Source organism: Chenopodium quinoa, unplaced genomic scaffold (genome assembly GCF_001683475.1).
Source record: "Chenopodium quinoa cultivar QQ74 unplaced genomic scaffold, ASM168347v1, whole genome shotgun sequence".
Taxonomy (NCBI): domain Eukaryota; kingdom Viridiplantae; phylum Streptophyta; class Magnoliopsida; order Caryophyllales; family Amaranthaceae; genus Chenopodium; species Chenopodium quinoa.
Genome location: NW_018743979.1, coordinates 1,360,668 through 1,384,468, shown reverse-complemented (window position 1 = coordinate 1,384,468; position 23,801 = coordinate 1,360,668). Strand labels below are relative to the sequence as shown.

Below are 23,801 nucleotides of genomic sequence, written 5' to 3'. Positions count from 1 at the left end.
TATTAATATATGTTCATTTAAATTTGATACATGTTCATTTTCTTTGCATTACATGTTCATTGTCATATTGAAAGAAGTTCATTTGCAATCTAATAAAATATTAATTTATATATCTAAGCATATTCATTTAGTTTATACTTGTTCATTATCATATGTAGAGATATATTTGTTTCAATTTTTTTATACTTGTTTGTTATTGTAATACCCCGTATTTTAATTTAAATAAGTATTTCTTAAAAGTATTTAAATAATTCAAAATGAATTATTTAAGGTTTTTCACTAATTTAAAAAGAATGATTTTAAATTAAAAGTGTATTTTTAATTATTTAATAATCTTGATAACATTTTATTTTATGATTTGGAAATATTGGGGCATATTATTTTATAAAAATATAATTTTTAAAGTCAATGGTATTTAAAGAAAGTCAAAATACTAGTTTGACTAGGAAAGGGATCATTAAGGGTAGTAAAGGAATTTTAAGTAGGAGGGATTTTGAGAGGGGGTATAAATACCCATCATATGCCTAAGGTGGAGTGCACCCAAAGGGCAATTGATTTCACAATAAAGCTAATTCTAGAAATAACACCAATTTTCAAGGCACCATATCAAATAATGGCACTTGCGGAGATGAGTGAGTTAAAGGAGCAATTGTAGGATTTATTAGAAAAGGGTTATATAAGACCAAGTGCATCACCTTGAGGAGCGCCAATGTTATTTGTGAAGAAGGATGGAAGTATGAGGTTGTGTATTGATTATAGGGAGTTAAATAAGGTCACCATAAAGAACAAGTACCCATCACCAAGGATTGATGACCTATTTGACCAGTTGAGAGGCCTAACTATGTTTTCTAAGATTGATTTAAGGTCTCGATACCATCAACTTAGGATTGCAGATGAAGACATTCCCAAGACTGCATTTAGAACAAGATATGGACATTATGAGTTCACGGTAATGCCATTTGGATTGACGAATGCTCCAGCAATCTTTATGGACTTGATGAATAGGGTGTTTCATCCATTTATGGACAAGTTTGTGGTAATGTTCATAGATGATATATTGGTGTATTGGAAGAGTAAAAAGGAACATGTAGAACATCTAAAGGTAGTTCTGCAAACACTAAAAGAAAACAAGCTTTATGCAAAGTTCTCTAAGTGTGAGTTTTGGTTGGAGAAAGTAGCATTTCTGGGCCATTTTGTGTTCAAAGATGGAGTAGAAGTAGATCCCGCAAAGATCAAGGCAGTGTAAGGTTGGCCTACGCCGAAAACAGTGTATGATGTTAGGAGTTTCTTAGGTTTAGCAGGGTATTATAGGCGTTTTGTGAAAGATTTCTCGAAGATTGCTAAACCTATGACCTCTCTAATGAAAAAGGACAAGAAGTTTGAGTGGGATGACAAATGTAAGGAGGCATTCCAACTCTTGAAACAAAAGCTAATCACAGCGCCAGTGCTTACACTGCCAGACGATAGTGGAGTTTATGATGTATATAGCGATGCATCCAAGAATGGTCTAGGATGTGTACTTATGCAAAATGGTAAGGTAGTATGCATCAAGACAGTTAAAGACTCATGAAGTAAATTACCCTACTCATGACTTAGAACTAGCTGCAATCATTTTTGCGCTAAAGATTTGGAGGCATTACTTGTATGGAGTGAGATGTAGGATTTACACAGACCATAAGAGTTTGAAATACATTTTCACTCAAAGGGATTAAACTCACGCCAAAGAAGATGGTTAGGGTATACGACGGATTATGACTTAGACATACAATATCATGAGGGGAAAGAAAATGTAGTCGCAGATGCTCTAAGTCGTAAAACTTGTCATGGACTGAATACTTTGATAGTGGCTGATGAGTTATGTAGAGAGATGAGGAAAATGAATCTAGATGTGGTAGAATAGGGAGTGCCAGCAGGCATACTTGCAAACCTAAGTATTCAACCAACAATATTTGATGAGATAAGGGAAAATCAAGTAGGAGATGTAAAGTTGGATAGGATTCGTGAGAAAATAAAGCAAGGAAAAGCTACGGATTTCAAGATTCATGAAGATGGGAGTTTAAGGTACAAAGACCGTTGGTGTGTACCACAAAAATGTGAGGAGGTAAAGAGAAAGTTTATTGAAGAGGGCCACAATACACCATACTTAGTACACCCAGGAGGGGACAAGCTATATAAATACTTTGAAAAAGGTGTATTGGTGGCCCAGAATGAAGAATGAAGTTGCGGAATTTGTGGCAAAGTGTTTAACTTGTCAAAAAGTGAATATAGAACACAAAAGACCGCAAGGAACTGTGCAATCATTGGAAATTCCTGGATGGAAATGGGATTGTATTTCAATGGACTTTGTGACTTACCTCCCAAAGTGAAGAGTGGAAACGACACCATTTGGGTAGTGGTGGATAAACTTACAAAATCTGCGGTGTTTATACCAATGAAGGAGACCTGGAAGATGGAACAACTTGCAAAAGCTTACATCAAAAATGTGGTGAAGTTACATGGAGTTCCAAAAGATATTGTGTTTGATAGAGATTCTAGGTTTCTTTCAAGGTTCTGGAAGAGCGCGCAGGAAAACTTTGGTACAACACTTAAGATGAGTACAGTTTTTCACCCTGCCACAGATGGGCAAATTGAGAGAACCATTCAAACCTTGGAAGACATGTTGAGGGCTTGTGTTATAGATTTCCAAGGGAGATGGGAATATAGCTTGGACTTAATTGAATTTTCCTATAATAATAGCTACCATGCAAGCATAGGCATGACTCCATTTGAGGCATTATATGGAAGGGAGTGTCGCAGTCCAATCTGTTGGAGACATAAGTGAAACAATGATTCTAGGGCCACAAATGATCGAGGATACAGTTAAAAAGGTAAAGGAGATTCAAGCTAAGATTCAAGCGCCGCAAGATCGCCAAAAAAGCTACGCGGATTTGAAGCGTAGAGAGGAGGAATTTGAGGTCGATAACAAAGTATTGTTAAAGGTGTCACCAATGAAAGGTGTAATGAGATTTGGAAAGAAAGGGAAGTTTAGCCCAAAGTATATTGGACCATATGAGGTATTGAAAAGAATAGGCAAAGTAACTTATAGGTTGGCCTTACCTATGGAGCTAAGTAAAGTGCATGATGTATTTCATGTATCTCAGTTAAGAAGGTATATCCCTGATAAGTCACATGTGTTACAACCTGAAACTATTGAGTTAAATCAAAGCTTAACTTATGAGGAAAGACCTGTCAAGATCCTTGACAGTAAAGTGCGTAGTACACGCAATAAGGAAGTTAAGATTGTTTAAGTGCTATGGACTAACCAAGAGTATGAAGAAGCAACTTAGGAAGCCGAGGATGAGATGAAAAAGAAGTATCCTGAGTTGATTGAGGTATGTTGAGTTACGGGGACGTAACTCGTGTTCTTTAAGGGGGGGCATAATGCGGTAGAATTTCGCGCTTTTTCCTATATTTTCAGTTATTTTTGTGCTTTGTGCACATTTTTGACGGTTATTTAGAGTAATTTTGATCTCAAAGAGTTGTTAAAGGCAAGAATATGACAAAAGAGTACATCAATATTATACAAAGTGAGGGAAAAGTTTGAATTTTGTTACCCAAGTTTCGGGACAAAACTTCTTTTAAGGGGGGTAGACTGTAATACCTCGTATTTTTATACGTATTTTAATTTAAATAAGTATTTCTTAAAAGTATTTAAATAATTCGAAATGAATTATTTAGGGTTTTTCACTAATTTAAAAAGAATGATTTTAATTAAAAGTGTATTTTTAATTATTTAATAATCTTGAAAACATTTTATTTTATGATTTGGAAATATTGGGGCATATTATTTTATAAAAAGATAATTTTTAAAGTCAATGGTATTTAAGGAAAGTCAAAATACTAGTTTGACTAGGAAAGGGATCATTAAGGGTAGTAAAGGAATTTTAAGTATGAGGGATTTTGAGAGGGGGTATAAATACCCATCATATGCCTAAGGTGGAGTGCACCCAAAGGTAAACTCTCTCTCTCCTCTTATTTTCTTTTCCCCTTAATTTTTCCCCTTCCCCTTCCCTTTTAACTTATTTTATTTTACTTTAATCACCACCCACACACACACCACACACGCCGGCCGACCACCACACGCCACCACTGGCCGGCGCCCACCACCACCAACACTCGCCGACAGCAGCGGCCACCAGGCGGCGGCAGCCAACCTTGGTGGTTGTGCGCTGGTGGTTTACAAAAAAAAAAAAAAAAACTAATCTTTTTATTTTTAATTCAATCTAGCCTAAATCTAATTATTGTTTTTGGGTTTTGTGATGATTTTATGATGTTTAATGATAAGTATTTTGTATATTAATTTTAAATTAAAAAAAGCCCCAAATTGAAAACCCTAGGTTTCTAAATTAATGTTTATTGATGGAATTTGATTGTGGTTGATTAAAACTATTGAAATTAATGTTTTTAAAAACTACAACAATTTTATAAGTTTTAATAATGCTGGAATTTTTATATATAAGCTATAATTATGTTTCTTGAAAGGATTTTTAATTACCCATTAATTGGGAATAAAAGTAAGGGTTTTAAATTAAATTTCAGATTACTTTAGAGAGTTTATGAGTGATTTAAAGAGTGTATATATTGCTGAAAGTTTGTGTGGAAGAGGTATTAACACTTCTTTATAATTTTGGTTTGTAGGAGACTTTCAAGTGAATGATTTTATTTAGTCGTGGCGATTTTGAGATCATATTCAAGGTACGTTCGCATACTTAGTATTTATTTGAATATGTATAAGCGTGCTAGACTTTGCTTAATGAATTCCAAGTAGTATCATGATAGGTGATGGTTGAAATTTGTTGATTGGATTGATGTTGGTGAATGATTTGTGATGTATGAATTATTTATGGGGAATTGGTGATTGGAATTAATTATGTTGGTATGTTGATTATGAACCACACTTTTATTATGGGCATGTTAGAGAGCATGTTTAATTAAACTAGATGTTTAATTTGGTTTGGAATATGAAAAGGAAATTTTACTATGGTTCATATAATTTTTATTGATGCTTTAAGCATGGGAATTGAGCTATCAAGTGTCTTAGTACACAGGAATGAATTATATTGCGGTGCTTATGTGCACTTAAGGTGTTTCTAACACCGAGGGATAGGATTTGCGGCGCATTATGCGTTAAAGGTGTCTTTGACATAGAGGTAGATTAAAAAGGATTCAACATCAGATTTGTGTGGTCACTAATTATTCAAGAATTAAATTGGTATGTTTGATTGTTTGAATGATTTACAATGTTTGATTGTGCTTTGGTTTGAGAGTCATCACCAAGTGTAATAATATGTAAAGAACGTAAAGTGAAAGAGATTACACACCAAAACTCTTGGAACGTATATACCTTGAGTATGAACATATGGGGGGAGTTATGCGACTTTATATTTGACCATAACTTCTACTGGGAGTACAGGACGCTGTATTTTCCTTTTTATTTATCTTATGCGTAGGACGTCCAGTCACTTCATGTGACATTTGCCTACCCAGTTAGCTCCCGGTGTAGTTTACCTCAATTTATTTGAGGCAGGGATTTGATTGGAAACCCGTTCGATGTGTAATCAAAATTAAATAAACATTGGTATTTGTCTAGTTAAGTGTTGGATGTTTTGTATGCTTGTAAACAGGTGCAACACGGTAAGTTGTGCGATGACAGGATGAAAGCATGTTAGTGTGTTTTTATTACGCTTATGTACTCAGCATTGCTGATTGTGTGTTTGTATGTTTGTTTGGCCTTGTCTTTACCTTGGCCCTACGACGACCCATTTCTAATGGCGAGTAGTGGGGACAAGTAGAGAGAAACTTTTCAGGTGATGAAGCATTTCATGAAGGGCATGAGTGAAGAGCGAATCATGCTCAGTTCTCATAGGAATATGATGTGTTTTATTTGCTTTGAATATTATTCATTTTATTCTGCTTATGAGACTAACGCAAAAGATTTTCAGTATCGTTTGGTTTAAAGGGCCTGCAATGGTTCCAAGTTGTAGGTTGACTTGGTTTGACTTTTTAAGTTGACTTGTTTTTTAAATGGTTTTTTTAGAGGTAGTCTTCCGCTGTGTGTGAGTCTTTGATATTTGCCTTAGCCGTTTTCACGGTGGTGGTAATGTCTTAGATTTTCCTATTTTGTATTTTTAAAAGGGTAAAATAGGTATATTAACGGAAAGGAATTTCTAGGGTGTTACAGTTATTATATTAAGAAAATGCTCAATTTATAATTGTGCATCATCGTATTGAAGATGTTCATTGGAATTTTGGTATATGTTCATTTTTATGTTGAAATATGATCATATAGTTGTAATACTTGTTCATTCTCGTGTTGAACAATGTTCATATTCTGGCAATATGTTCAAATTTGTTTTTGTATATGTTTATTTAATTATCCTGTTTTGTTTACAGTATATTTTGATTGTTACTAACATTGTTCTTTACAATGTTTTGATCTCTTATTACACAGGATATAATGAAATAAAAAAAAGAAGTTAAAGACGATTATGTATATATTCTGAAAAAGATTTGTATAAATTAATGGAAAATGCACAAGCATCATAAGAGTAAAAGGGGTACAACCGTATGACAAGGAGGATGATTCTATATACTTTTTATTTATACCAAATGTATATAGATTGAAAGACAATAATCATTTTGTAAGGCACATATATATGATATGTATATATTTGAAGTTTAAGATTTTCATTTTTTGTATTGTTATTAAACTTAAGCATGTGTACATTTGAAAAGTTGAAAGAGTTCCCTTTTATGCTTAAGATATAATGAGTATATATTGATTTAAAATGATATTATAATTGTAATTAATTAATTTTATTCTACATTGAAAGATATTTTTTCAAACAAAGCCTATTAATTTAACTAAATAATAAGACAAATTAATAAGAAAAACTATCTAAAAATAAAAATTATAAAAAATATACTAAAATGAATATAGCATGTCGTATTAACAAGATTAAACATTTAATGATAAAAATTGAACATTTATATATATAAAATGAACATTTTATATAACACGGAAATTATATAATGACGTCGTTATGATAGAAGGGGGGTGCGGGTAGAGCTACCTATATAGGGGTGTAGGTAAAAATTTGTACATAACCCTTGTGTGTGACCTTATAGGATCCATTCTATTGAGCTTTGGACTATTTGACTAGCCCAAAGATCATTTATCATATCTAGCAACAAACAATGATGACCCAAATGAATGAACTATTTATCTCCATAATAATGATCCTTGATATATCTAGTAATTGCACTTAACGAAGACATAAATTTTTCAAGAAATGGGTTAAACTGGGGTTAACTAGAGTTAAAGACGCCTCTCCTTGCTCATATTTCGCGGCTGTTAAACTTGAAATATTGCTTGTACAAAAAATGCCCCGCCTAGACACGTGAATTGACAGATATGCCCCTTGATAAACGCTTCAAGCTTATTGAGGAGATAAACTTGAATTTCCTCATGAAAATATTAACTTAAAATGCACATTAATTATAACGATCGACGCGTGATATTGACATGCATTCAAAAATTAATACCATTTTAAGAACTATTTGAAAGGGTTATCTAATGCCCGGGGGCGTTGGTAACCAAGATCCATAAAAAAAAACCGAAGTACTTCGTATTACGATACACTATAGTCTCAAATAAAATCACCATTTTACCCCTGATAGTGGACAGTCCGCCAAATCACGGGTATTACCCGTATAATATGTGTGTGTCAATCTTCCTCTTTCGTTTTCATTTTTTTATTTTTCGAGCCTTTTCACTTTTACGTTGTTCCCCTCTTCTCTCTCGTTGTCCTCCATTGTACCGCGTTCTCAGAATCCTCCATTGAACCGCCTTCTTAGCTTTCTCTCATCCATTGAACCGCCTTCTCTGGTATTTTTTTTTCTTTTTAAAATCTTTGTTTATCAATTTCACAATCCAGGGTTTATCGTTGATTATAATTGTCAATTGTTAGTATAGTTAATTTAGGGTTCTTTCAAGTTGGATTATTGAACTTTGGTTATAATTACTGAGGATATGAAAGATTTAATGATCGATTTTGTTGCTAGAATTTTGCTATGTGTAATTTTACATTGATTTTCTTTACGGAGTAGAATGTTTATGTGGTTCTTGGAGCCTAATTTGATAATTGAGTCAAATTTGGTAGTGAATGCGTTGTAGGCTATTGTTTGTAACCCTTTATTGTACGACGGAACTATGAAAAATTGGACATTTTCTCCGCCCCCCTCGTCACCTAACTCAGGTATGGCTTGACACTAAGAAATGTGGTATCTTTTCAGCTATTAGATTTGGGGTTGAGAATTCTGTGGTGATAAAAAGGGCATTCTTGGGCTGTTATTCTGAGTAGTTTCGTAGTTTGCGTGTGCATGCATAAATGGATTGCGAGCATATAACCTTCTGTTGTTTGGTTGCAATTTGGGTTTGCCAATTATTATTGCTAATATAAGAGTAGTTGATTGCAGTTTTCTTACAGATTACTTATTGATTGTAAATCTCTTTTAGGTAGCTAGTTTATGATTAGGTACTTTTCATTATGATCAATAATTCATAATCGTTAACCAAGTTTATTGGACTAAATTAGTTTTCGGTTTTGAAGATTGCGAATTATTTAGTATTATACAACCTTTGGATTGTAATGGACTAGATTATAATTTTTTATCAAACAAACTGTGCTTCTTTTTTATTTAGAAAGGACAGACTGACAGGCATTGATTATGTCATTATGCAGTGAGTCGGTGAAAGGTCTATGCCATTTGAGGGATTAGGTTGCATTTATTTAATTCCTTCAATCATCATGAGGCTACGGGGGTGATGCTGATGTGCTTGTTTTTGATGTATTGGTATATGGATTGCTCTTGAGTTGTGTGTAAATGCTATTGTGGCAGTTTAATGGAAGAGGTTGGGTTGAGAGTGTTGGAGCATTCTTACATGCAAGTGCCAGTCCTCTTGGCGCAGTTGAAGGATGAAGATCCTGGTGTTGCTTGTCAAGCTTTTGTTAGTGGCACAAAATTCTTTTATTCTACACTTCAGGAGTTGGCTCGGCAGGTCTGCATATTTCTTCCCATCATCTCAAATATTAAAAAAGATTTAAGTCCCAAGTTTCCGGTTTAATATGGAGTACATATTTCTCCTCTTTGCAACTCTTTCACTTCATGATTTAGCTGTAAGGTTATTTTAAAACCTTAGATTAGTGGACTTGTACTTATGATTGTTTTATCACACTTTAATTAATATTGAGAAAGTAGCAATTGCATAAGGCCGGGTCATTGTTTAAGTTCTGTCTTCCTTTTCAGACTTTTTTGTCTCCTGTAATTTCTGCTGCTTCTGCTTAAATTTTTTTCCTTAATTTGGTTCAGCATAACTGATTTTATCATTGCACTGTTGTACTTATGTATCACGTCTGGCAAAATTAGTGGGTGTTCACAATTGTTTATCATTCTTATCTTTTAGGAGTTTTCATCTCTACTACTGAGGTTTTCCTTGGGTTCTGGTGACTTTGTCAGGTAGAAATATTTGATGCTTGTATTGAATATTGCAGTTTCATCGACATGATAAAGTTGAGAGATGGGTTGAGGAGACATGGATGCAGATGATTGAGTTCAAGGATGCGGTATTTTCTCTTGTATTTGAGGTAATATCGCTGCATACAAACTATTGAGTAGATTACATAATCATTTAACTAGTGAGGTGGTGATTTCAACTAGTTAAACACTTTCTTCATATTATTACTAATTTTTGAACTTATAAATGCTTGATTATATACTATTGATTATAGAATATAGAATTCTGGAATCTGGACCTTTGTTCATTTTTGTGCTTAATTCATGCTATGTACATCAATTTTATTGTTGTACATTACCATTTATTTTCTTAGCTTATTTGGGGGAGTTGCATTTTATTTGTCTTGCACACTACTTATTCTGATGCTATAACGGCTTTTTTGCTTTATATTTTTATTTGTGCAATCACGTTTCAATCATAGAATCAGTATGTGTTATGTATGCCGTCTCAAATTTTAATGTTGTAATAGGCATATTAGTTAGTAGTGTCAATTTGATGACTTGTAGACATAATTCAATTGTTATGCCGTTTCAGAGTATTTATCCTTTTTCCACTCTTTTTTTTTTTTGGATTTGCACGTACTGTGTAGGCCGCTGCTGTGAGGACAAGGTTATTGGCGCTGAAATTTTTGGAAACTTGCATATTGCTATTTACTCCAGATGCAGTTAATACTGATAGACTGACCTCAGGAGGTATTCTATTGGTGATCATCTTTTTATTGATGTTTATAGCCAACATGTTTGACTTTCACTGAAAATGTTGGTTATTTTGGCAATTGGCTTCGTCTTGTCATTATTTTGCAAGCTATCAATTTTTATGGCTTATGCCATCAATTATTATAAAAAAATTATGTAAAATTTAACTGTTTTTACATAGGAAGTTTTTTTCAATTATCAGCATTCAAAATTTCACCATTCTTAGTTATGGTATGCAATTTTTCATTAAAATGTGATGATATTAAGAACTTTAAGAGTGTAAGTCCATTAATTATTGGCTGTCACAATCCCTTTATCGTCCAAATTGCCTTATATGCCTTTATTTATTTATTTAAGCTGTATTTTTTTGCATAATGGCTGACAGGTAAGGAGCATAGTTTCAATATCTCATGGTTGGCTAGTGACCATCCAGTTCTAGATCCAGCTAAACTTGCATCAGAAGCAAATAGGCTATTCACCAGTTTATTAGATATGTTGCAATCATCCAGTAGCATTCCTGGTCCATTGACTATCACCATTGTCAATTGGTAAGCTCCATTTGTTTTATCTTTATAATTTGTTTGCTTCGTATTATCACGTTGAACGCTAAATGTATCTGGTCACTTCGTTTTTAAGTCCCTGTATAATTAATTGATAAAATAATTTGAGGTAACTTATTGGAAAAAATCAAGATGCAAGCATGTTTTGGAATCCTTGGTATGCAGGATTTCACCTATTAAAATACGATTATCAGAGTATGTGGGTCTTTGCAAAATAAGCAGGATTGCTGATCTTGTATAGTCATTACATGACTATGGCATTAGCAGTATTGCACTGTTTCTGTTGATGGGAATTGAGAATTTAACAATATACTTCCTCCGTTCCACAAATATTGTAACATTACCATTTTAGGAAGTTTCACAAATACCGCAACATTTCCCTATCTGCTCATGTTTTCTCTCTTTATCCCTCCTCATCACATGGGCCTTATTTTTGTTCCTCTCTATCTCTCTCCTCTTCTTAAAATCCGTGTCCCCTCCCCATGTTGCTATATTAGGGGAATGGAAAAAGTTTTAGTTTTTGGGTTTTTTTATTTTTATTTTTTATTTTTATTATCACTTTTGTTATCAGCGGTAAGAGAGATTGAAGGGTCTCCCAGTGTCTGTTCCTGAATCTTGTCCAAGTAGGGAACTTGGCAAAGATACTTGGAGACTTGAAATTAAAGTTACTTTTTTTGGGACTAATGCATCCAGAAGTATGTCTGTCCTTCTAGCTGTATGGGTTTAATATCTTTTGATGACCTTGAATTGTTTCCTGGAGCACTCTAATGTGCTTGTATTGCAGTATGCTTGGTGGTGTTTTTTTTTTTTTTTTTTAATTTTTTATTTTATTTAAATTTATATTTTCTCTATCAGCTTCTAGATAACTCATTTAAACGCAATTTTCTTTCTATGAAGTGTGTGAACTGTTTCTGCTTTTGGTATGCTCACTCAATGTCTTTGACGTTAAAATATCTTGGGAAAGTGTTGTGCTTTGTTGAATGTGGTTTTGTATTAACATCTCTTGTGCCTCTCTGCAAACTCTGCTGAATTTTTTGTCAAGCTGAGTGAAATTGGTTTCATGCTCCAGATGTCAATTCTGTTTTTCTTCTGTGTTTGTTGTCAAGGCCTCTTTTGGATCTTGGATTGCCTCATAATCAATTTTTGAATACTCTTTTACATACTTGGAACAGTTTTGATTTTTTTAGTGGATGTAAATTTAGAGTGGGTAGATCTGTAGATAGTTATCTACTAGTCCATATTTTCTTTATGGCATTCAAGTTCTTTTAATAACTGTGAAACATGTAGTTTGTGTGGCAAATGGATGAAGTATCAAAATATGGTACTTTTATTTCTTATTTGTCTTCATCTGGCCTTTGTCTTCGTCGTCAATATGTTTTAAGTTACTGTGTAAGTTTGACGTCGAGTTGGTAGATTATAAAGTAAGAGTTGGACAATGCGTTAAATTTTTTAATTTTTGTTCAGGTTATTGCTGGCCACTTTGCGAGTTTACTTATCTTGTTTCATCAAGTTGATGTTACATGGTATTATGATGTCTTAAGTTCTTAACTCTTACTGATGTCAATAATTGTCTTCAGATTGATGAAGGTATTGAATATCTGTTCATGTTATGAAAACTATGTTTCTGTTTAAAATGATTGATTCAAAGCTCAGAGCAGGTGTAGTACGGCTCAACTTCTCTTTTGATGCATTAGTGCAGCATGCTGTCCAGCATCTTTGAGTGGCGTTAATTGGCATTGGGTAATTCCTTGAAGCTGCTGCTTTAATTGGTCAGAATATCAAGATGCGGGGCTAGACAATACTAGGCAGCACTTTCATTCAGTGTTTGGTCCTAGCTGATGTGAAATATGTTGACAGCAATAGAAGTTGAAATGGTGTAGGAAAGGGCAGTCCTTTTTTTGAGAGGAATTTGGTGGTCAAGCAGCAATAATGTTTTTAAATATTTGAAGGACCATTTTCCAGGCCACTGTTATAGGCTATTCTGCTGTATTTGCTTACAGCTGATAGTTTGATTTGTCTTTTTCTTTTGATGGATGTAAATATTAATTTTACTGTCCATACACATTAATAACCTATAATTAATAAATAAATATATTTTGGTTCACTTGGTATAGCACCTGTTCGCCATTGCTTTTGTATTGTGTGAATTATTGTAAATGGTGTTTGTTATAAATTGGCAGAATTGAACTATGTATGTTCTTATCTTTGTATCCAGTAATAGACAAATTAAAGGAGAGGACTTCTATTTCTTACTATCCGAGTCTCAATTTATAAATAATTCTTCGAGTCTTGGCTTGAAAATAATTTCTTGTAAAACTTCAGATGTCATCAAATCTTACTTGATAGTCTATATAAGATTCTTTTGCCAGGGAGGGGGATATAAAATATAAAAAATCACATGTAGCAAAATTTATTTAACTGTTTTCACTCAATAAATATAGAACATTTGATACTGCAAATGGTAAACATTGTTTTCTAATTGGTTACCCTATCCTGCTTTCTAAGTGCTCTTCTTGAAGGTTTGCAAATAATAATTTTGGTGTAGGGAAGTTTTGATTGTTAAGTTGATCAGTGATGAAATACAGATGCTCTGAACCAGTATTAGATTCTGTCACTGTTGTGGCCTGGGAGTTTGTCTCAGGTTTCTGTATCCTGATGTTTAAAATCCAGTTCAGATCTGTAATTACTGAAAAATGAGGATATATCTGCATGTGTTCCTTGTTTTTATTTTTTCGTCATTACTCAAGGGATACATGAATAATGTTTATATGCTATAAGTTACCATTGATTGAAGTGAACTTATTAAGGTACTGGTTCATGGTTGTATTTTTTGGTGATTTGTTTTTGGTAAGATGGTGCAGCATGTTTTATTTCCTGAAAAACTTGAGCAAAAAAATCTAGAAAGACTAGACACTTATTTTCAAGCTTAGAATTTAATCATTTTTAACATGCCATTAAGTTATCTGATAGACCAATGCTTTTTTCCTGTAGCCGAATTTGTGGAGCATACCCAGGATTTACTTTAACATATTCCAAATTCGATGGTTTCATTAAAGCCCCTAGTGGTCCGCATTTGGTGGACTATTAATGGTAGACTGGTAGTAAACCTGTGGAAAGCAGGATGTGTATGTTTGCATCTAAAATACATGGTACATACTTCATTGTTATTGATAATTTTAGTTTGAAGGGTTATGTTTGACTAATGGCCTCTTTTGACCTTAGAGAACTACTAGTTTTTGTGTGTGTGCTCAGCCTCATACGTGAAGCACCATAATTGCTCATCTGAATTAACATGTATCCCTGAGAGAATTGATCTTTGCACATAGTCTCGGGGATTGGATTTATCATTTTTATTTTTATTTGAGGGAGACCGAAAATGACTTGGTTGGAAGGAGTTAAGAAGGATATGAAGTATATGGATTTGCATGAAGATAAGGCATTGGATCGTAAGGGATGGGGGAGGAAGATTTTTGTCGATGACTACACGGAATAATCACTTTTGGTTCTTGTAGCCGACCCCACTTATGTGATTTTGGCTTTGATTGATTGAATGATTTGTTTACCTGTCTCCTGCATTGGTTGCATTTCTGATCTCTAGATTTTGTATTCCTTTTTTATAGTCTTTTGCATCAAAACAATTTTAATCTACTTGAACCTGTTAGCCGATAGGTGTATTTATATCGTTACAGCTAAAAATGATGTTAAGGCCTCTGTATCTTGTTAAGGGTGTTCATATCTGATCCTTTGTGCCTTTCTGTAAACACTGTTTTTTCCACAAAATAGGGGAAAGGCAACTTAGCTTTAGCCGAGCTCTTTGAAATATATAATCTTATTTGGGCTTAGTTTTTTGTGAAGGTACTTGCAGCAGCATTATTTAATTGTTTAAGGTGCTAGCATTGAATAAGTGTGAGTTGAAAGTAACTTAGTATTTCCGATCGTGATGCAATGATGTCCAGACCTAAGAGAATATTGGTTCATCTGTATGGGCTTAAGGTAGATAAAATGATGGCTCTGTATTATGGCTAGAATTGGTATCTCTTTTTCTTCCCCTATATTAAAGATAAACAGAAAAAGAATAAGTAATACGCACAAAAGCTCAATACAAGCCAGATGTATTTGTCTGGGGGATATGAGATGGGTTTGTAAACATTTTATTGCAGTTTGACAAAGGTGGTGTATCTGAATTAAATTGTGTGTAGTGGGGAACCTTGTGGCTTGCTGCAGCGATTTGTTTGTGAGTAGGTATTTAGGGTTATCTGCTCTTAATGCTGTGCAGGAAAGCTGGTGAATGTGTCTAGTCTATCTATGTCTAGTCTATCTATATAACGCCATTTTTTTTTGTAGCAGTTACAATTTGAGTTCCCTAATGGCTATTGTTGATTTAAGTTTGAGACATATGCAAGGAATTTAGTTAGTAATGAATACTACGATTACAAAGTTGGCAATTTGGCTTTTCTGTCTTGTAAATTTCATAGATTAATTAAGACTGAAGAGTGGGAGACAGGGTCATGGCTTATATACTGGTGTATTTATAACTGATTGTTTTTGTTGAAGTTACCTCTTTGGTAGCTTTCACCTTATTTACTATTGGATGCTTGTTCCCTGGATCAATTTTGTTGGTTTCATGTGAACTTGGAGTCCTTGCAAAGTTGTGCACTTATGCTTGTTGCTTGGATAACAAGTTTCATAATATTGGATGCTTGTTGCTGAAATCCATGATCTGGTTTCTGCTTTATATTTCTTGATTCATGTTCCATACGCCATTGATTTTCTTGCCATTTCTTTGAACCTTTGAAGAATTCCAAGCAGAATTTCCTTTGAACTTTCTCTCTTACTCATTGCATTTTATCTGGAATTTTCTGCTTCCTTGTTTTATCAAAATTTTATGGATATACACACTATTAAAAGAAATAATGGTTATACATCTGTACAATTGATTTCTCTGCTAGTCTTGATAGGTTAAGACAAGGCTGTGTTTGCTATCATGAACACTCCAAACTTCTAATTAACTGGATAAATGCTCTGTTTGGTCATCTCTGCAGAATTCCACATGTTGTATTCTATATATTATAGAGGCTGTATTGCTATTCGGTTGATGTTTCATATACATTTAATTAGCAGAAGGGACTATTTTTTCATTGTTTATAGATCTTCATTGATTTGGGTAGTTGTTTAGTTTTTTTATGTGTAAATTGTGGTTATGATTTTAAGCTGGTTAGTGCATAATCTATTTGGTATTTTTGTTGTATTGACTATTGAGCAATATTTCCTGCTTTCTTCTGCTGTTTCCTGTTATAAATCATGATTGGATCATAGTTTTTGATTGTTAGCTCTTTGATAAAGTTTTAATGGTTTTATTGTGTGTAGCGAGATCTCTTCTCTCTCTGTTTTAAATAACAAAGTATTCTTTTTTATTTTTTTTAAAAATATATGGACATCCAACAAAAGAACACACAAAAAAGAGAACAGAGTATCCTCAGAACCCCCCGAACACAGATTACAAGTTATTTCGGTTCCTTTCCCTCTTTCTTGAAACAGAGATTTTAAATCATTCCAGTTATAAAACACTGTTATTTCTTTGTTTGTTTGGTTTTGGTAGAGTTATCTTATTTTTCAGTGCTTTATCAGTATCATTTCTTGCTATCTTGTTTCAGTGGTTAAGATTCCCCATTATTATTTTGTTTGTTGCCCTCCTTTTTGGGTGAGCTATTTGCTTGTGGTCGTGATGAATTGGTTCTTAATCTGTATTCGTATGTAAGAGACTCCTCAATCATGTTCTTGTATCAGTATTTCCTGATCATCATTTGAAAGAAAAAGAATCTCCATCTAATTCCTTATATTCCTGTTCTTCTACCAGATTCTCCAACTTATTCCAGGTCAATTTGTTCCTCTCTAATCATAGATTATCTCAATTGCAGTTTGGCTTCTATTGCAAGAAAGAGAACAGAGCACTATGGTCACGTTTTATCTGCACTTCTTGACTTCCGTTCAAGATCTGAAACCAGATCAGGTCATGCTGCTAGTCTACAGTATTCTGTAAGAAGCGCCTTATTGGGCTTCCTGAGATGTACTCATCCAGTTTTCATTGAGGTAATCATTTTTTATTACTAAGTATGATTGCAGGAAATTTCTTGTTAATAGATACTCACAGCATTTTTAACTTGTTTCTTGCATCTGAGGACATCACAATTCAAAAGTCATTTTTATCATTGCTTATGAGTCAAGCTTCAGATTATTTATATTATTAATATATTTGACTGACTTATTAGCACTCTGAATGAAAAGTAATCACATCCTGTTTTAAATTTAATTGGCTCACATTCGCAAACATCTTCAGGGGCCTAAGGTTATTAGTCATGATGCACTTCACTTTGCTGTTTCTCTTCCCTTCCCAAAGTCCCAAGGCCCACTTCTCCATTTTCCTAACCCTTTTTGGGTTTTTCTGTGCCTTTTTTCTTCGGAGGAGGTCTTATGACTGGAAAAATAAATTCAGGTCACTGAGATCTTGCACAGGGTGAATATGGTAGGTATAAATGAATTTTATTTTGCCCTAAATTATAAGTGGTTAATGAAGTCTCTTGGCAAGCTGAAGCATCTAATTGCTGATAACTCTGAAGGGTATTTTTGCTTTTATATGGTTGTGAATAACATAAGCCCCCGAAGAAGATGTTTGTGGTTTCAAAATGTGTGATGAGTATCTGTAATAGAAAAGGAAGAAAGAAGTAAGTAGGTGAAAAGTAAGAATTTTGACATAAAGATATCAGGAAAGAAATGCTTTTACGAATAAATGGAATTGGAGGGTGAGGAGGCCGATGACTAGTTTGGTTTTTCAAAAATTAGATGTTGAGGGATTTTTGGTAGGATGAGCAAGGCTTAGGGTTACGTGCTGAATAAAAAAGAAATTAGGATTAACTAACAATAGCTGCTGTCTGTAATTATCAGTTTGGCTCATGTCATGGGATGTGACAAAGTTTTACACTACTGGCCTACCGAAACCCTCCTCCTTTATCTAGGCTTGGGACTGGCTTTAATTCCCACTTATGGGATTAAGGCTTTGATTGATTGATTAATTGATTGATAGCTGCTGTCTGTAATTCATTAATAGGTCGTTTGGTATGCAGAAATGGGAATTGGGGCACTGAAGGTGGAAAATGTGCTTGGAATTCATAAAAATATTGCTAGTGCTTTGTTTGGCACATTGATGGGAATATGGTGGGAATATATAACAATTTATAAAATTGTCCTTACCTACTCCTTTCCCCCTTGCTTCTCATAAATGGAAATATAGTCAATTTATACCTTTCTCAATCCCATCTCCATTTACTACCCCTCTCCCTAGACATTTCCCATTACCAAAACATCCTCATTTCCCATTCCCACTTAACAAACATTGGAAATGGAACAAGTTGGGAAATATTTTTCCATTTGCAAACTCATTTTCCATCAAACAAACACCTTGTAAGGGTAATTGGTGAAAGTTATTATACCTCAAGGGTTATTGGTGAAAGTAAATATACCTCAATGCTATATGGTGCATCTAAAAATGATTGGGGTATTCTGTTCTTAAACCTTGAAGGTATATGATGAATATGTATTGCTTGTGAATTATTATACGTGTGGGCATGTGCACATATCTGTCTCTGTGTGCATCTGTGTTTATTCTGGTGCTTGTGTGCAATATATGTAATCTGCATCTGTCCGATAAGGTGTTTAATTTTCTAGTCCAGGGACAGATTAGTTCAAGAATTGCGCTCAATGAATGCTGGTGATGCTGTTGATCAAGTTCTTCGACAAGTTGACAAACTAATGAGAAATAATGAGCGTATTGCTCGTGATGCCCGGGTTGTTAAGGTATTGATCTCTTCTCCTCTCTGAAGTATTGTGAGGGTTGATAAAGAGATTGATGGGTTTTTTTTTCTCGTATAGAGTAAAGATGATATTTTCCCTTGCTCGTTCATATGCCGCTTTATACTATAAGGGCAGGAATCTAAGGATTGCACCTAATTATATGATCTTTCCCAATTAGTGCTTAGTCAAGTCTTTTTTTGAAAGCTACTCCCTCCGTGTTTTTTATTATTAAAATGCAAACCTTCCTGAAATGGAAATATACTACACTGTTTCATTAACGCTCTCTCCTCACATGGTCCCCATTCCTACCCCACTCACACTTTTTTAATATTTCTCTACTCTCACATCCCTTACTTGGACATAAACTATTCACCCATTGTCACTTTTTTTTTGTTTTTAATCATTTTAAATTCCCCAACATACCCCACTTGCACAATATAATAAAAATTCTAACTCAAACGCATAAAACTTCACGCAGGTCAAAGTGTTGGCATTTTTAAATAAAAAACTGAGGGAGTATGAAGCTCTTATTTGCTGCTTAGCCCTTTCCTACCGAATGTACAGTATATATTATCCAGCATGAAATGTTTTTGTAGGTAGTATTGTGGGACTAATCAGGGCGTTGAATTTGGCTTGCATCACTGCATTGTAACAATTTGGAGTTTTCTGTGACTGACTTTAGGCTACAACAGCCACAAACTATTTGCATTGCTCACAAAATTACTTATGCGATCATATCCAACTTTCAAACCTTGAATGTGACTTGCTCTCTCTGTCTCTCTCTCTCTCTCTCACACACACACACACACACACACACACTTGGACAGTATATGTTTAAGTCATGTGCTTGTTCCTTTTTACGAGAGCAACAAGTCTTACAGGTTCAGCAAGTGTTTAAAGCTTTGGTCAAATGTTAACCAACTGTAATTATAATTACCAAACATAAAAAAGAGGAGCAAATGTATGTGTGGTATAGAATCTGTTGGACTAATTAACAAGATATGTATTAAAATATGCATGGAGTTTATAACTTTATTTTTTTGGCCTTGATTGTTCTCTGTATTAGAATTTTGATAGCGATGCTGCACAATTTTCAGTACTTCAAAAAACTATTTTCGACCTCTTTTTATCTTAAAGCTTAGTATATTATTAGTATAATTGTTTTTAACTGCATGTAGCTTTTTCAATATCAGGAAGCCAGAATGGTGGCATTTTTGTCAGAGGGATCTGTTCTATTAATATGTTATCAATGTGGGACATTTCAAATTGTAGTTTGTTGGTTGCTATTTGTTTTTTTTTTTTTTTTTTTTTTTTTTTTTTTTTTTTTTTGTGTGCAGAAATTGACTCTGTAGAAATCAATTTTCTGACTCTGATTCATGTTTAATAATCAACCCATGATATCTGATGTTTAGGAAGAACAGTCATCAGCCCAGCTTCCGCTTTCAGGGGATCCAATAAAGAGGAAGCTTTTGCCCGTGGACAATGAGGAGCTTGATAATGATCTTGAGATGCCTTCAAAACGTTTGCGTTACACTTCTAATGGAAGATCTCCTGATCTTGTTCAGATTCATGGGTCTGCCGATGACAATCCTGTTATTAATGGAATTCCTTCTGAAGCTCCCCTGGTAGATAATGATGTGAACCCTGTTGAACAGATGATTACTGTCATTGCTGCATTGTTGGCAGAAGGCGAAAGGGCTGCCGAGTCTCTTGAACTTTTAATATCTCAAATTCATCCTGATCTGTTAGCTGATATTGTCATAACCAATATGAAGCATTTGCCGAAGACTGCACCTTTAGCAAAGCAGGGGACCGTTCCCTCCAATGCACAAAGTATTTCTGCTGTGAGTGCTGCACAAAGTACTGAGAGTACATTGCCTGTCCTTCCATCTCTCTCTGCACAACAAGGCTCCATTCCTGCAGCAGTTACATTTAGCACACCACCTCCTGATTACTCTGGCTCTGCCACTCTCCAAGTGGATTCTAGACGTGATCCAAGAAGGGTAGGATTTGTTCCCTCCCTCCATTTTCAAATAATTGACTCTTTAAGGTTTTGCACACAAATTAAGAAGTTGGCACTAATTGCATAGGTATCTTGATTTGAAAATTTTGCATGGTACTTAACTTGACAAATAAGAGTGAATGGTTATTTTAAATGAATGATAATGTGGTATTGAAGTGGTTTAAGTGGTCAGATAATGTGGAATTGAGAGATTAGCTACTACCTTGCCTGTTGCTGGTCATGTTTCAATCATATATGTATATGATAGTTATTGTGGAACCGTATTTGATGGCTAATTTTAACCCAATATTTATTGATATAATGATATCTGGGAGCCTTTATGTTACTTTCTGTAAGCTTAGTGGGCTGTGCTGATTTCAGGATCCCAGACGCTTGGATCCCAGGCGAGTTGCAGTGCCTTCTGAAGCTCCATTGCTTCCTCTTGCAGAGGAAGCTACACATGTCTCATCTATATCGGAAGGTCCTGCTTTTGTTAATCGAACCACTTTACTAACTTCGGCACCAATCACCGAACACATCTCTTCGCAATTTGTGCCTGATGCTGAAGTTGATGTGAAAAGTTTAACCCTTCTGGTTCCTGAGAACGAAGTAATGCCAAAAGAGGAGGAAGCAGATGAATCCAGGGAGATATTACCGAGTTCAGATGTTAATGTGCTTGTTAATCATGTACTCTCTCCTGATCATGCAGTCAATGAGAGCCCCATCACTCTGACATCCTTGAAAATAGAACCAACAGATGCTGCATGTACTTCATATGTTCAAGAATCTGATGAAGATTCTCCTCCTGTTTCAAACACATCTGCATGTGAAGAAACTTGCGAAGACTTGCCTGAAGTTCCATCTTATGTTTATTTAACAGAAAAGCAGAGACAAACAATTAAGAAACTGGCCGTGGAACGGATTGTCAAATCATACAAACAAATAAAAGACCAAGAATATTGCAGGACTAGGATTTCACTTATTGCTCGATTGGTCTCTTGGGTATGGAGACTTCCCATTTAGTTTTTTTGGCCGCTGTTTATGGAATGGTTTCTATGTATGTTTAATGCTTTGATGTGTTTTAAGCTGATGCATTTGCTTTGCTGGGCTTCGGGATTAAATGTGCTGTTGAGCTTGACTACCTCTGAGCTTATTTTGAGCTCACTTAAAGACATCTCTGAGTTTAATTTTAAATTCTTGAAAGTGAACTTGATTAGTCAGTATCAACTTGACTCTCCTGCTTGATCATTTTTAATTATTCTAGGAAGAACTTAGTATCTGAGATGGAGAGATTCGAACTTGATTAGTCAGTATCAGAGTGACTCTTCTGCTTGATCATTTTTCATTTTCGTGGAAAAACTTAATATTTGAGATGGAGAGCTAAACAATGCTTTTGTGAAGTATATAATATGTGTGATATGCTTAAATCTTCACGCAGAAATATATTATGTTGTATATTTTAACTGCAGATCTAGTGCTTTTCAGGACAAAATGACCTGCATTATATTACGAGTTGACAGAAATAATCCAGAATTAAACAATTCACCTAATCTGTAACTAACATTTCCCTTCAAGTTCACTCCTATAACTAAAGAGTTGAAATATATCCAATAGAAAAATATTACATAGGTTCTTTATTACTGTTGGGAGTTAACCCCTGCAATCATATGACTGATTGGGATGCTTCCTTATCCCTAGGAAGGTACTTGAGCCTTGTTAACATTACACCTTATATGTAATACATTTGGTTTGATACATTGTATGATTTGGAATAAATATCTCGTGATGCATTTGGTTGGGAAATTGTTTACTAACTTGCTTTCTTGAGCCTATTAATTCATTGAATTACATGGTAAAAACAGATTTACTCTACTATGGCAGGGAAAATTAGTAAAGTTTATTTGGTTGTTGATAAACGATTCAAGGGGGTGTGTGGATAAAGCTTTAGGTTTTTTACCCTATTTTTCAAAGAGCTACATTAAGGATATTGAAATAAAGATTCCATGATCATTAGAGAGCTAGGGGTTAGTGCAATATGGAGTGGAAAGATGATTATCTTGTACAAATTTAGTGCTCGGGTTAAAAGCTTCCTAGGAATAGTCTACATTACTGTATATTTTAGAACATGTGTAGAATACTTCCATCTTGTATTGGATATTCATTTGAGGTTAGGAATTAGGTTTTGCTTTCTTCACTTGAAAGTTGAATTAAGGTATTCTTGTATGAATTTATCAAGGTTAATTCTGGTCTGATTGAACTTTAACTGTACTTTGACGCTGATTTTTAAGGGAAAGCATTATCATGTATGGTCTTGCTCTATTCGTTTCTATAATAAGAAGATAGTGTGGTCTAGTATGTTTCTAGTCTGATTCAACAAGAATATGTAATTTGTTTCTGAAATAAGGTAGGTTCTAGTCTGATTTAACAAGAATATATAATTTGTTTTCTGAAATAAGGTTAGGAGATTAAAGCCCTATTTACTGGTGTTAGGGTTGTGATTTAGAAATATAATTCTCACTTGGGATTAATATTATGGATAGGAGGCTAATCTTAGATGCTACCCTACTGGCAGGTAAGGTCTCTAAGTTTGTCTGATGTCATTTTGGGTAGGATGTGTAGATTTATGAAAGAGTGGACTGGAATCTTTATGATTAGCTGTAGTGGAACTGTGGAAGGGCTTTGGTCCTAGGAGAAGGAGATGGGACGCCTTGGTCACCCTAAGAGGTGGTTTAGTCCCTCAAGATGTTGATAAAAGAATAGTGATTAACTCGCTTTCCTCTTGTTTGGTCAGGTATTAGGTAGAGAATTTATTCTTGGAAATTTTTTGGGTCTCCATGTCTTTAATCATCATCCCCTGGCTCATATTTCTTAATCCTCCATCAATATTTGACACCTATTTGCCTTTTCTTGGTTAATCATGCTTCTATATCGATCTGAATGTTAAATGCTGGTATTCCTTCTAATGTACCTCTATTTTGGGAAGTATCCTCGATGTTTGGAGTTGGGAAATCTTTCAAATCTGTTGAGTGTTTGGAATCTGTTTCCTTACAGAAATCTCTGACTCCAGATTGTAGGATCAT

At 34.5% G+C, this 23,801-nt stretch overlaps 1 protein-coding gene across 1 annotated transcript in view; it reads left to right on the top strand.

The window, feature by feature from the left end:
- Positions 1–7,702: 7,702 nt before the first annotated feature.
- Positions 7,703–23,801, top strand: part of LOC110689995 — a 30,853-nt gene continuing 14,754 nt past the window's right edge. The window contains exons 1-9 of the mRNA XM_021866816.1: positions 7,703–7,927; positions 8,941–9,100; positions 9,594–9,686; positions 10,206–10,308; positions 10,697–10,859; positions 16,790–16,961; positions 18,594–18,722; positions 20,132–20,722; positions 21,103–21,723. Of these exons, the coding sequence (XP_021722508.1) occupies positions 8,945–9,100; positions 9,594–9,686; positions 10,206–10,308; positions 10,697–10,859; positions 16,790–16,961; positions 18,594–18,722; positions 20,132–20,722; positions 21,103–21,723 (2,028 nt within the window). The 5' untranslated portion in view covers positions 7,703–7,927; positions 8,941–8,944. The remainder of the gene's footprint in view (positions 7,928–8,940; positions 9,101–9,593; positions 9,687–10,205; positions 10,309–10,696; positions 10,860–16,789; positions 16,962–18,593; positions 18,723–20,131; positions 20,723–21,102; positions 21,724–23,801) is intronic.